Raw genomic sequence first — 15012 nt, forward strand, 5'->3', positions numbered from 1 at the left:
ATCCATCCCTTGTCTAATATGATCCTCTCTCAGTCTCATATTATAGTGTAAGTAGACAAGGTCCTCTAGACGCTTCACACCCAATCGGTTGCCCCTCTTCGAGTGAATGAGGCTGAAGGTGCTCCAATTTCGCTCACAACCAGTGGTAGAACATGTTTGGGAGAGCACTTTGCTTGCAATCCTACTCAAGTTGTGTGAATCACGTCCAAATTGCAACCACCACTCAGCTGCAACAAACATAGACTCCAAGTCATTTTAATACTTAAATAACTAAATTAAAGATAGAATATAATAATTAAATGTATAATGAAATAAATGAATGAACTTACCCGCAGGGGCGGTTTCCCGTCCCGATATGGCCACAGCACGACCGAAGCTACCGGTGGCATCCCTAAAAGCCTTTATCTAATATTTAAAGAGAAAAAACAATAACTAGTTAGTAGTTACTACTTACTAGGTTAATAACTTAGTATAAAACTACGAATTGTGAATATCAAATGATTCTAATCACTATCTCACCTCCATAAGGATGACTGCTTGTTTAGCTGTATCCGGTTCGAACTTCTCCACTACAGTTTGGACAGCATCCATCAAATCTTGCCTCATCCCAAGATTGTCCTTGGGATTTAAATAGTATGGTGTGTAAGAAAAAGTATGTCATAAAAGGGAATAGTTAATGCTTAATAGTGTGATAACATAATGAAAATTAAATTAAATACTAGACTTAACAACTCACTAGCCTTATGCAGTGGATGCTGCAACATAGACTCCCATCTAGTGTTGATGATTTGAAGGACTTTCTTGTTGCCGCGTGGGTGGACCTGAGCAACTTGCTGCTTCATCCTATCTACTGTAGCAAATATGTGTGCTAGAGTAGGTTTTCTTTGCTGATCTACCATCCTCAACACATTCACCACAGGCTCAAGCATCTTCACCACTATCCTCACATTGTGCCAGAAACTCTCATCAAGGATAGTCAACTGAGCTCTCCTTCCTCCCACTGATGAAGAACCCTCCTAGTTAAACCACTCCTCTGATGCAAACATACTCCTAAGGCCAGTCTTCCTACTCTCAAAGCTCTGCAGTGCTATCCAATTAGTAGCAAATCTGATTATGCCTGGCCTCACTAACTCACCCTGACACTTGTCCCTCATCATCCTTAATGCATAGGTGTGGTTATATATGAAGGTGCTAACATGTCGAGCTTGGTCCACCGTATTCTTCACAAGCTTGACATTTCCAATCTCCTTCAACATTAAGTCAATGCAGTGAGCAGCACAAGGAGTCCAAAAGAGCCTATATCTGTCCATCCATCAAGGCATCAAGTCATCAATACAAAGTTATAAAGTGTACATGTATATGTGTAATGTAAATATACGTATTTACAAATGAAAATTAATACTATATGTTTAGACTTTAGATACCTGGAGTTCTCCTGCAACTTCAACCCAGCTTTCTTGTATTTGGAGCCATTATTAGTCACAATTTGAACTACATTTTCCACTCCAACCTCCTTCACCACTTGCTTCAGTAATTTGTAAATGTATTTTGCATCCTTCTTCTCACCGGATGCATCTACTGACTTGAGGAACACTGTCCTCCCATCACAATTCAACATGAAATTGATGATGGACTATCTAGTGGGACCAGTCCAACCATCAGCCATCAGAGTCACTCCATAATGATTCCACATGGGCTTTAATCCCTTAATGTACTCATTTATGTCCTCTTTATGCTTAGGCAAATACACATTATATATCTCATATGGAGTGGGGCCCTGTACACCACTCCCAGCCCTGCCTATCTGCTCAATCATATCTCTATAGTAGGGCCCCTGGGCTGTATGTGCTGGAACACTATGGTAATGCGTCCATTTAGAGAAAGCCATCCCCACTTTCTCCTTCACACTCCCCCATAAGTGCTTCAACTTTCTTTGTTTATGCTCAGGCCTCGCAAATAGGGCCGGATCATTGCGAAGAATCTCAAGATCCGGATCTATAGGATGTGCTGAGGCAGCTTGACCCCTTGTAGGGGCCCGTGGGATAGTAGCCTCCTGCCTCACACTCTGAGACCTCCTTATAGGGACTTGGGAGCCACCTGTGCCTCCCATACCTACTGGCTCTCTAGAGGACCCACAACCCAGACCCCTCTGTTGCCTCCTGATGTCATCAATCCTTTGTTGCTCCCTACTCATCATCATCGCCCTCCTCAGTTGATCGGCCTCTGGATCAGGGTCACTGTCTCCTGGCTCATCCCTACCATAACCCTCAGGATCTGGAAGGTCATCTAAGCAGGCATCCTCGAACTCATCCCTCTGTGTTCTCTTCTCTTTCCTCTTTTGCTTTCCACCACTAATATATGAGGCCATTGCCCTCTTGACCTCTACAGGCACCCTGTTACATCCCTGTTGCCACCAGCTAGATGCACCTTCAATCTAGTGGCCCCACCTCCTCCTATTTGTTTCTTGCAGTAATTACACTCGCTCTTCCTCTTATCAGTTGTCAGTGGCCTCCCATGATCCCAAGCTATGTTTGACATCTTTAAAATAGAGTGTCTGATACAAGAAACACACACTAAGTATCTTGAAAAGCTCCACAATATGCTCCAAAAATGACATACATGCTTCTAATAATAACCTCCTATTTTTAAATATAAAAAAAAAAAATATATGTATAACTATATAAGTATTTTTTAATATATAAATAATTTTAAAATATATAAAATACACACTAACTATCTTAAAAATATCCACAACATGCTCAAAAAATTGCATACATGCTTCCACTAATACTCTCCTATTTTTAAATTTAAAACAGAAATTAAATATTTTTTAATATTTAAATATATTTTTTTAATAATTTAAATATATATTAAATACAGTAAAATTACATAATTAACAGAAAAAAAAATTAATTCAACACCATCACAGAAATATGGTGTCTCAACTCTCACATACATTCATTTGAAGCTTATACATGTACTATACATAAACATTTTTAACAATATACATAATTTAGTAAATAGTTTTTAATAACAGAAAAATAAAAAAATAGTAGGAAGAATCAAAAAATAATTTTGACACTACAAATTCATAGATCATCACTCTAAAGTAAACATATATAAATTTGGAAGCAATCTAACATGATTTAAGGCACAAATGAAACAAAAATCAAAAAATGAGGAAGTTGGTTACTCACCTTGCAAGATTTGAGAAAATGCACAAATGGAGGAGCAAATCAAGTGTTTGAAGGAAATGGAATACTAGAAGTTAGGTGTAGAATGGGATGAAAGCAAGAGAAATCAGCAAAAATTGCAAAATCAGGTCGAAATCTCCAGGGCGATATTGCTCGAAACAGTCGAAACTGACGGTAGGTCGAAAATGAGCTCGATTTTGGACATTTTAAAGCCTACGCAAGTGTCGTTTCGGCCCGATATGGTATCGGGCTGAAATATTCGGTCGATACGAAACGAAATGGATACTTTTCGTGCCTACTACTATATTTCGTTTCGAGTTGGATTTTTGCAGGCATTTCGATCAAAATTTCGACCATTTCGATCGAATTTTCTTCCATGCTTCATCCTCCACTGTTACCCTAGCTGATGGTTCTCGTACCAACATTAAAGGGATGAGTACTAGCTGACTTACTATTCCCTAACCCTACCCTTGGTCCTGTACATACCTAATTTGCCTTTTAATTTATTAATAGTTCACAAATTTACTCCACTTTTAACTGTTTTGTTCCTTTTTTTCTTGGCTTTTGTCAATTTTAGGATCTCAAGACAAAGAAGACGCTTGGTAGAGGCCATGAGTCAGATGGGTTGTATTTGGTCAAGGATGCATCTTCCACCGCCTATTCCAATATTTCCATTTTGCATCAAATCCATGCTGGCTGAGGCATCCTTCTTTAGATTCCTTAAAATTAGTAGATAGTCGTTTTCATTCTATTTCTAGTCTAAATCGTGAGTCTTGTCAGTTTTGAAAACGTCACTATACGAGTCTTGTCTTATTTCTGACCATCGCCCTGTGAAATCTTAATTAGATCCTGGTGCTCTTAAATGCATGTTTGTTGGGTTTATTTTTTGCACTCAAAAGCATTATTGTTGTTTTTTTTTGTTTGATTTACAAAGATATTTAATTATTGTAGATGTATCTTTCGTTGAGTCTACTCCTTATTTTGATGAATTTGTTAGTTTAGCTGAACTTAATGATGTCGTTTCTATCTCTGTTATTCAAAGTGTTCTTCCACAGGATATTAATCCTCCATCTCCCACACCGTTGGCCATCACCAAAGTGTATGTTCTCCATCGAAGAATGGCTGCTGCTCTCTGTTCTTGCAGTGTAGCTCCCCTTGCTTCTGATCTTGATATTCCCATTGCTCTTCATAAAGGTACTCATAGTTGTGCTCAATACCTTATTTCCAATTTTGTTTCTTATGTCGATTTTTACACTAGGTTTACCACCGTCCTATCCACCATTGAACAATATTTGGTTCCTAAGTCTGTTTCTAAAGCTTTATCTGATCCTGGGTGGGCTGCTGTGATGAATGATGAGTTAATCTTCTTAGAAGACTATCAGACTACTGCTATTGGTTGTTGATGGGTTTTCACTATAAAGGTAAATCCTGATGTTTCTTTGGCTTGATTAAAGGCACCTTTTGTTGTAAAGGGTTGTTCTTAGGTGTATGGGATTGATTGATTATTTGGATGCTTTTTGCCCTGTGCCTAACTTACTTCCGTTTAGAATGTGATCCCTCTTACTGTCACATACCATTGGTCTTTGTTTCCAATAGACATAAAGAATGTCTTCCTTTACGGGCTCTTAATGAGGAGGTTTATATAGAGCAACCTCCTGGGTTTGTTGCTCAAGGGGAGAGTGTTATAGTTTGTCATCCTAAAGTTCATTATATAGACTTAAACAATCACCTAGAGCATGGTTTGGACGGTCCACTACACTCGTGTTAGAGTTTGGAATGACATGGCGTGAGAGTGATCATTTTGTATTTTCCAGGTATTCTAACTCCGGTAGAATGTTCCTTGGGGTCTACATTGATGATATTGTCATTATAGGAGAAGATCATTCAGGGATTGACAAGTTGAGTACTTATTTATGGGAGAAATTTCAGACCAAAGACTTGGGTAAATTGAAGTATTTCTTAGGTGTTGAAGTTGCTTAGTCAACAAAGGGCGTTTTCTTGTTCCAAAGGAAGTATGTAATTGATTTACTCTTTGAAAGAGATATCCTAAGGTCCAAACCCTTAGATACTCCAGTGGAAGCCAATTTAATGTTAATGCTTGATGATTGAACCATCCTTCATAATCCAAAGAAGTATATAAGACTGGTAGAAAATCTTAATTATTTGACCATGACTCGACCTGACATTGCCTTTCTAGTCAGCAGTATGGAAAGAAAGTTAGTTTCTGTCTACTCCACAAATGTCACTTTGGGATGCTGTTATTTGGATCATGAGATGTGGTAAGAAAGCACCTGGACATGGATTTTTTCACACCAATCATAGCCATAAAAAAAATTTAAGGGTTCTCTGATGTAGATTGGGTTAGATCTCTAACTGATAGAAGATAACCACATGATATTGCACATTTGTTGGAGAAAACCTTGTATCATGGAAGAGTAAGAAACAAACAGTGGGAGCAAGGTCAAGTGTAGACTCTGAATATCGTGCCATGGCACATATGATGTGTCAGTTGGTCTGGATAAGATACTTACTCTAGGAACTAAGATTTGTTGATGACCCACCCATGCTGGGAGGTCTCGTGAGATCTCCGTTTTCAAGCCTGTCAAGACAAAAATAGGGTTGAGACCGGAGAAATACACCAACTTGATTGAGATCTCGTTTGAGTCAAGAACCCAGTTTGAGTAGGGGTCTCGATCGAACCCACCAATAATTACCCCCTCTCTCTCGAGTTGATAGCAACTTGCAACTTGGATTTTGGTTATATTTTTTGCCTGAATCTTGGATCTTCATTTGCAACACTCCAGAGGACTCTTTAACACATCTAGATCAACAAAAAACATCAATCAAGGCCATTTGAAGGTGTTCTTTACTTCTTTAAGCAAGGTGAAATGTTGATATGGAGTTGGTGGTGGAGCGGGGCTTGATTGATTTCATCTCACCTTGTTCTGTTCTGAAGCTTGAACTATTGTATTCTTGAGAATCAAGAATGATGGTGTATTGTAATCATATGGATGGAGTTCTGAACAATTTAAATTATTTGATGTATCTTATCACTTGATTTTCATTTATGTCAATTAATGGTTCTATATTTTATGTTTTATAACATTGCATGTTCATCTTGTAGCATTTTCATTTCGAACTTAGGGTCGAGTTGAAACTCATAAATAGGGTTATTTTCTCACAAATCTAAGGCTACCAGTGTGTTTGGAAGGCTTAAAATGGCTAAATACCAATTTCAGCCCAACCTGACCCTTAAAACCCCCGAGATGGCCCTTAAGTTCACTTGAATTGAGCACCCAAAATTTAAAATATCTTGACCAAGATCTCGCCAAATTGAGTGAGATCTCCTTTTTTTTTTGAAGGGCGAGATTGCCCTTGAGAGCGAGATCTCATGGACTCACCTATGAAGTTGTGGTGTGATAACCAAGCTGTTGTCCACATACCATCCATTCCAGTCTTCCATGAACGTAATCAGCATATTGAGGTAGATTATCATTTTGTTTGTGAGAAATTATAGTAAGGTGTAATCACCCCCAACCATGTCTGCACAGGATAGCAACTTGCAGATTTGTTCACCAAAGCTTTGGGAAGTACAAGGGTTGACTATATTTGTAACAAGTTGGGCATGGACGATAAAAATGCTCCAGCTTGGGGGGAATTGGTAAGAGAGCATTTTAGGGGAAGAAAAAGAGCCATCGAGAATTAGCGTCTAGGGCTGGGTAGGAATTCTTGGTAGGTTAGGATTTGGAGTTTTGAATTCTATACCATTTCTATCTTTGTTTCCTAAAGTAATTTCTACTTGTAATATTTTCTATAGGTAGTGGAATAGTTGGCTATAGCCTTCAACAATTCAATTGTGAAGCTCTACATCAGGATCATATGACTTATTTTCTACATTCCTCTCATTCTTTCATCTCAAATTTCGGCCTGAAACAATAGAGTTGAACCCAACCATTTTGTATGTGATGAATATATGAGAAACAATTGGCTATTGTCAAGAAATATTTGAAAGATGCTTTAGTAAGCTCTAGAGCACCATCACTAAAAATATTTAATTTTGGTTGAGAAAATACCTTCAGACATGTTTTTAAAATGCTTGAATCAGAATAAATATCAGACTTGGATTTTAGTGGATAAAGCCATGTGTTTCAACTTTCAGCCATAATCATCAGTGGGAATTACATATCATTTTATATTCTCTAAAATATTGATGTTCAGCTGGACCTCAGAGATCACAATGAATGAGTTGTTATGGCATTACCAAATTGCTGTTATACTTAGAAAAGGCTAGCTTATGATGCTTGCCCAACAGACAACTAGCACAATTACTATGTTATTCTTAAGAATATTAATGAAAGGAGACAAATTTTTATCACGCAACTGTTGAAGAACTTGAGAGACGGGTGACAACATGTATAGATTATCTTTGCCGGTCCCTTCTGTAGAATGGATCCTGACCCCATGGGAAAGATTCGACAGAGCAATTATTATCATGATTTAGTTGAGAAATTAGAAGTAAATTTTTGCAAAGAGTAGAAACAACTGAAACATTGTTTAAAGACAATAGAGTGGACAAAGTAGGCAACCCAGACTCCCAGAGTGTGAGATAATGGCTGTCGTAGCATTACAAACAGCCACTTGATCTGAACCAAAATAATTTGCTGACTTTTGAAGAAGAATGTGATCAACCACCATGTTCGACGATGCACTAGATTCAAGGATCCATTAAGCAATGAGCAAGGGTTGGTGTAATTTTTATTTTTTTTATTTTTTTTGGGGTGGGGGAGGGTTTGAATATGATGAAGTTTAGCATTTGTTCTGGTAGCGTGGTAGCAACAAAAGCACTTGTCAACGTTGGGGGATGTTAATGGAGAATGAAAAATGAAGTACTTTTATGATTCCTTAGCATTGCATTGGGGGGAGTAGGATCGTCAGCTGGGTTTAGGTAAACTGGTTCCATCAATGGCAGACAATGGCAGACAATGGCAGAGTAACTTGCTAGGGGTTATGGCATTTATTTAACCTTTCACATTGGTTCTTCAAAGATTTGGATTCGCTTGAGATAAATGATGCTTTGCGCTTATAGGAAGAAGACAATGTTGTCGGCAATTTATGCATTATCATGTAGAAATGGAAGGTCGCTCCTTGCTTAATGACTCTGCTGATTATATGGCTTTTAAATGCATATTTAAGGAAGGTCCCTTTGAAATAACTTTGATATTATGGCTTTTAAGAGCATATTTGAGAATCCCTTTGGGGAAATGCTGCCATTTTCATTCTGTTGGGCATAAGAAAAGAAGGGCCTAGAGGTTTTTGAGGGCAAAAGCTGGTGGTAAGTGTCACAACATGATGATGGAAAATTATCACTCGGACTAGCTGTTTTTTTTTCTTCTTCTTTTCCCAGAGGAACTTGTTGATGTGATGTAGACGATGTATGACACAATGTTGTAGTCTGTCCTTATCGAAGATTGCCTAATTATAGTTTTATGTAACATGGGTTGATTTTTTTAATATCCATCATGGATGTACTATTTTACTTACCTTCTTGATCCCTTTATGGTAATAGATTGAGGCACCTCACTTCTGAGTTCTGATCTAGATATTTCTCTTCAAAATGTTTTACACTCTGCATTCTGCAGCCTATTTCCTTCCATACTGATGTGATGTGCTCAAACTCTTGTTTTGATATAGTTTTTAGTGCTTCTCAAAATATTACTTCGAAATTTAAATGAGTTGTAAGTGTCCATGCAGGACTATTGCATGGTCCCTTTGCCAGCTTCATTATTTGAGTTAAGTTTGTAATTATTTGGTTTGAATTGTGATTCACTAGTTCCATTGCAATTGACGATACACAAAATCCTAAACCAGGGTTGTCCCAAAAAAATAATGCTGGCAGGAAACTTGCAAGTTGCAACATCTTTCCATGGTAAGAGGATTGCAGCCACCTGTGACCTAAGACATCAGAGACTTAGTAGCCTCTAATTATACCAGCTATTTGGTGGAGCATGTTGTTTGTGAGGAATGGGAGAGAATTTGGTTAGCTATTTGCTATGTTTATGAGCCAAATATCCCAGTATGTTCCTTTGGGAAATCAGCCTTGATCCTTTATTGGAAACAACTCACAATTGCACCTGACTAATCAATCATCTAGTAACTGGATCGGATAACCTACTGGAATACTGACTTCTTTACATTCAACTCGGCGAAACCAAGATATTTGAGGCCTGAGGGTCACTCATGTCTACTATACTTGATCCTATAGAACAGTAGCTAACATACTGCTATAGAATTCTTTCTATAAAAAATTTGAAACCTATCCAAATACAGAGATCTAGGTCCATTGGCTATTTCTTGTTCCTTAATAATGTTTTGGTTTTATGTACTGAAACAAATGATGTCTTAACTTTTTAAAGTCTTGTGAAGTACTGAAGCATTTTGGTTTTCTCTCTCTTTTTCCTATGATAAGAAACATCTATAAGTGTTCTTTTTTCTTTTGTGGGAAGTGGGCTGTTGGAGGTGGGGCATTATCAAAGAGAATTTCATGTACTGGCAGTAGTTCGCCTAATATTTAATGGAGCTCAATGTTATTGTTATGTGTGGCTTCCAGCTATCTGTTTGTGGTTTGTGCACAGACGAGTTTATATTGCTACGCATAATTTCATCTTCCAAATTTTTATATGTGGTGGAACTGGCAGTCTATGCCTGAAATACATCAATTACTCAAATAGATATCCTCATCACTATTTGGTCTTACTTGCATATGTTTTATGTAGGATATGTCAGATTCTCAATGGAGAAACTTTCGTGCAAACTTACCCATTCTTACACTTGTTATGCTGATCTTCATATTGGTGGCAAATATCTTGAGAGCAAAATACTGTTTAAAATCAAAGGGAATGTCAATTGTTTGGCTGTCTCTTTCTTTGAGTTATCTGTCCTATCTTCATGGAGCTTGGTATGTGTTTTCTCCCCAAAGAAAGTTGAGATTTCATGTTTTATCTGTTGAGCGGGTTTCCCTAACTTCCTCTTTTTCTTTTTAATACTAAATTTGCAGTGTGATTTTCATCATTGCAATTGCCTCAGCTAACTTTTTTCTAGTAAAGGTTTGTTTCTTGGAAGTTTTGTACACTTAATTTCAGTTAGTTTCACCATGCATTACATGGAAAAGTAAAGTCCTTTACTGGGGTTTTGCTAAGACTCATGATTGTCATTAAGTCATGTAGTAGCACTTTGTAATCTTCAATTCCTCACCATATTTTACTGGTTATGTGATTCTTCAGACACTATCACGATCAAAGTACTTCTTACTTTTGCTTTGGGTATTCAACATTTTCTTTCTTCTGTGCAACCGTGTTTATGAAGGATATTCATTCTCCATCTTTGGGTTAGTAATCAGCTACAGTAATTGGTAACTACTGTACCCTTAAAAAATAAATATATTATTGATCGCATCTCCTTTTTTTGTAACTGAGTCTTCTTTAAGGCAGACAGCGTTTTTCTTTTTTGGACAACTACCGTGGCACATTTAGATGGCATATTTGCTTTAACTTTGGTACGTTCTTATCTGGGACAGTATTCCATTTTTTTCCCGTCCTCTTTTTCTTGGTAGCAAAGCAGCAGTCTTGTTCTACTTTTTAAGATTTAATTGCTTTTACATTCAGTCTCTCTTACATCTAGTATTGCATTAGCGAATTCTTGGAGCACCTTGATTAATACATTTACCTGACAATAAGAAAACCCAAAATTCTGAACGGATCATTACCTTACAATAATTCAAATAAACTGAAATATCTAAAAAACCCACAATATATACATGTCCAAATTATTGATAAATTGCAAACACTAAAAAGCCTAGAAAAATCATCCAACTCAGCTGGAGCTAGGCACAATTTCCACCCCCACCCCCACAAATTTACCAAAAGGTCTTTTGGATTGAAAGTTCTTCTAACAAAGCCTTGAATTTAAAAGTTGAAGAGAAAAGTGGAGAAGAAGAGCATTGTAGAGAAAGCGTCTGCCTAGGCAACTAGGCCCACTTTTGGGTCAAGGTGACCTGGTGTTGCCTTGGTTGTCGTTGCCCTCTATTACCTTGCCTCTCCTCCCTTGCATGCTTTATTAATATTCGAAGACCCAATGTCGGTCTAGGAATACTTTCCTAAACTGAGGTACATAAAAACGTCAAGTAGATATTACACTCATAAAATAGAAACTACTCAAAAAGATTCCAGACTAGAGAATTCTTCAAATATCCTCAAATCTGGGTACGAGATCTTCAAATATTGCTATCCTAAAAGAGACTTGCTTGACACCCAATCAACAAGAAGGAAAGGAAAGAAGTTATAATAGAAAGAATCTGATAAAGTGGGGGGGGGGGGGACAATGACATGTGCATGACCCCACGGTACACAAGGGGTCATTGCCCCTTTAGAATAATTAACAGTTGTTGCGAACCCTTATATTGAGGCGTCTCCCTAGGAGCTGAGCTGCTTTTTAACATGCGAGATTTAAGCCACTTTATTGCCTAGGCATTGTTGCTTTGTTGCCTTGTGCACCATGTTGCCGTCTATGCACTAACATGGTGGGAGATCTCGATCTCGAGCGAGATCTCGCCACTCAAGAAAATCGAGATCTCGACCGAGATGGCGAGATCTCGGTCGAGATCTATCAAAAAAATGGTGGTAGTCTCGGTGGCCCATCTCGGTGGGTTTTAGGGCTCTGGTTGGGCTGAAACTTTGTATTTAGCCTATTTAAGGCCTTTTGAACACATTGGTGGCCTTAGATTTGTGAGAAAATAACCCTAACTATGTCTCCTAAGTCGACCCTATGTGTAAAACCGAAATTCTATGAAATGCAAGGTTAGAGACTTAAAGTCTTAGTCTCTTAGAGTCTTAGAGAGTCAGAGAGACAAAGACAACGTGTAATATTGTAATGTAAAGATATCAAGTAATTCAAGTTAATGAGTTATCATTTATCAACTATCAAGTATCAAATACAATAACATTACACATCAAGTATTCAAGTCAACAAGTGATCAAAGTTCAAACTATCAAAGATTCAAAGTAATAAATTGTTAAATACTTAAATGTCTTGGGGGAAAATCTTACATTTCTTGAAGATCACTTGAAATAGGCTTGAATCACTTGAAATATGGTTGAATTTGTTGTTGTAGATGAGTTGATGATGTTGTTATGTTGAATCCCCAACAAATTCTGGCCAAATTCTAGCAAAAAATTGAGTTTTCCGGCCAAATTTGGGCTTCCACCGAGATAGAGGAGAGAGAGAGGCTCGAGCGAGACAGGGGCTTTAAAAAGCCCCTAAAGTGTGGAAAAAAGACCCGTTAGCGAGATCTCGCGAGATGGGCGAGATCTCGAGCGAGATCTCGTCTCGCTATTGGAAAAAAGCGAGATATCTCGCGAGATCTCGCAAGATCTCCCACCATGTGCACTAAAGCGATCACTATTTGACATTTTGTTTCTAGTCTTTTTTTGGGAATTTTTTTTTTAAATATCAAATTTTATTCTAGGAAACCACATACGTATATTATAGCTATTCATTTTGGATTCGGGAATCATTAGATGGAGAATTATTCGGAATAATGCGATCTATTAATTTATTAGTTTGGTAAAAAGAGTGGACAAATTAAGTTCCAATCAGATTTTGTGAATTTTTCATTTGCTTAAAAAAAGGGTCAGGTAAAAGAAATTAAATGTTAAAATTGAGCAACAAGACAACTATTGTATATATTGTAGACCACATCATGCATATATATATATTTTTTCCCATATTAAAGTGTAAGATAATTTAAATTTTGTAATATAGAGGTTTTTCTCCTGAATCTTTTTTTTTTTTGGGGTGAATAAATAATGATATTAACGAAACAAGAGAACAATGTCTTTAAGCTGAAGATCGAAAAGAAGATTTAAGGCCCCAGAACACAACAATAAACCTGTTCCTCGGGGTATCATCAACCGAGGGATGGGGAGTAGCTAACAATCTAGAAGATACATCAAAATAGGCGGCATTCCAAATCCTATCTATAAAGCGGGATTTGGAAGCCCATCTTCGAATGTTGCACTCCCACCAAAGGTGATGAATAGAGGCACAATACACTAGCTTACCAATTTGATTATAGATGGAAATACTTGAAAAGTTTCTCAGAATCCAAGACTAATCACGAGTAAAACCGTAGGAACGCCTCGAACGGGGCCAAATGGAAGCCAGGGCTTTTCCTCAGATAGATTTGGAGAAAGGGCAAGAAAAGAACATGTGTTCAAGGTCCTCCAAGCCATTCCAATAGAGGGTGTAGTTGGGGTTTGTGTGAATGTGATGACTAATAAGGAAGGATTGGGTGGGGAGAGCATGATTAAGGGCCCTCCAGAGGGTAAGGGAGTGATGGGGGGAAAGCCTTTGAACCAAACCAAGGGGGGCTAGGGGGTTTAGGGTTGTGGACTCTAAGGAGATTCCAGGCTGAGGGTGTGGAGAAGGTTTTGGTGGGGGAGGGGAGCCAAATGGGGAGGTCACAAGTGGAATGAGAGAGAGAGGGGAGAGTTTCCCAAACCTGTGTGAGAATGGGGAGGGGGTAGGATTCTAGGAGCCGTTTGTGATGAAAGCAGCCAGGGGGTGGTTTTAGGGATACGGGAATCATAGACAGTGTGGGGACCAAAGTGGTTAAAGAGAATGCCCATCGAATGCCACGGGTTAAGCCAAAAGTGGAAGAGCCGGAGGAGATAATGGTAGAAATAGCAGAGATGGCGCGGGGACACAATAAGAGGATTTTCCTCCAAACCCATTAAGGTTTGGAGGGCATGGGAGTAGTCCAAAGGGAATTAGACCAGAGAAGATAAGAATAAACCCACTTAACCCAGATGGAATGATGCTTTTGAGGCAATTTTTCAGATAAGCTTGAGAAGGCAAGCTAGGTTAACATCTATGACCAGCGGATTCCTAGGCCTCCTTCAGAAGTAGGGCGGCAGATGGACGACCAACTAATTAGATGGATGAAGCGCGAGGTTTCATGCCCTTTCCAAAGGAAGGCACAATATAAGGATTCTGGTCGATTTGGGAATGGAGAAGATTCCGCACCAGTAGAGATAGGATGATTGAAGAACAAAGCGGATGAGGACCACTCTGCCAACAAAAGACAGAAGCTTGCCTTTCCAGAGCTGAAGCTTCTTACGGATATGATCTAGCATAGGGAGGCAGTGGTGGCTGGTGAGCCTACCAGGAATGAACGGGAGGCCTAGATAGACAACGGGAAAGGAGCCAGGCTTAAAGCCTAAGAGCTGGAGAAGGGATGCATAGAGATGATCAGGGACACCGGAGAGAAAGAGGTGGACTTGTCAAGGTTGACCCAAAGGTCAGAGAGGGATTCGAATTACAAGAGGGCAGAGAGGCTGGAGGAGATGGAGAGATGATCCGCTTTAGAGAAGATCATGAGATCGTCAGCAAAAGCGAGATGGGTAAAATTAAGGGATTTGCACTTGGGGATGGGGGAAATGAGAAGGTGATCAGTTTAGACTTGAGGATACAGGAAAGGACTTCCAAGCTAAGGAGAAAAGGTAGGGGAGAGGGGGCAACCTTGGCGAATACCAACCTGGGAAGGGAAGAATCCCATAGGGGAGTCGTTGATGATGATGGATAGGCGGGGAGAGGAGACACAAGTCTCAATCCAGTAGATGAAAGGAGGGGGGAAACCCATGGAAGAGAGGACGTCGCTAATGAAGTCCCAGCGAATAGATTCAAAGGCTTTGTGGAGATCTACTTTAAGAAGAGCAACCGGAGAGTGAGCGGCTCTATCGAAGCCGTCGATGATTTCAATGCA

At 38.9% G+C, this 15012-nt stretch overlaps 1 protein-coding gene across 8 annotated transcripts in view; it reads left to right on the plus strand.

Moving 5' to 3' along the window:
- LOC149029148 (MBOAT (membrane bound O-acyl transferase) family protein) overlaps nt 1-15012 on the plus strand; it is a 71529-nt gene that overhangs the window by 12187 nt on the left and 44330 nt on the right. For 6 of the 8 annotated variants that reach the window (XM_089140642.1, XM_089140613.1, XM_089140627.1 and 3 more), the window contains 4 exons: nt 9968-10149; nt 10249-10297; nt 10475-10578; nt 10682-10746. In XM_089140642.1, coding sequence (XP_088996768.1) covers nt 9968-10149; nt 10249-10297; nt 10475-10578; nt 10682-10746 — 400 coding nt within the window. Of the gene's footprint in view, nt 1-3485; nt 4389-9967; nt 10150-10248; nt 10298-10474; nt 10579-10677; nt 10747-15012 lie in introns of those variants that run through there. The other 2 variants (XM_089140657.1, XM_089140664.1) reach the window with 2 other exon arrangements.

This window comes from Hakea prostrata, chromosome 1, assembly GCF_041222555.1.
Source record: "Hakea prostrata isolate BN-2017 chromosome 1, UWA_Hpros_2, whole genome shotgun sequence".
Lineage (NCBI taxonomy): Eukaryota > Viridiplantae > Streptophyta > Magnoliopsida > Proteales > Proteaceae > Hakea > Hakea prostrata.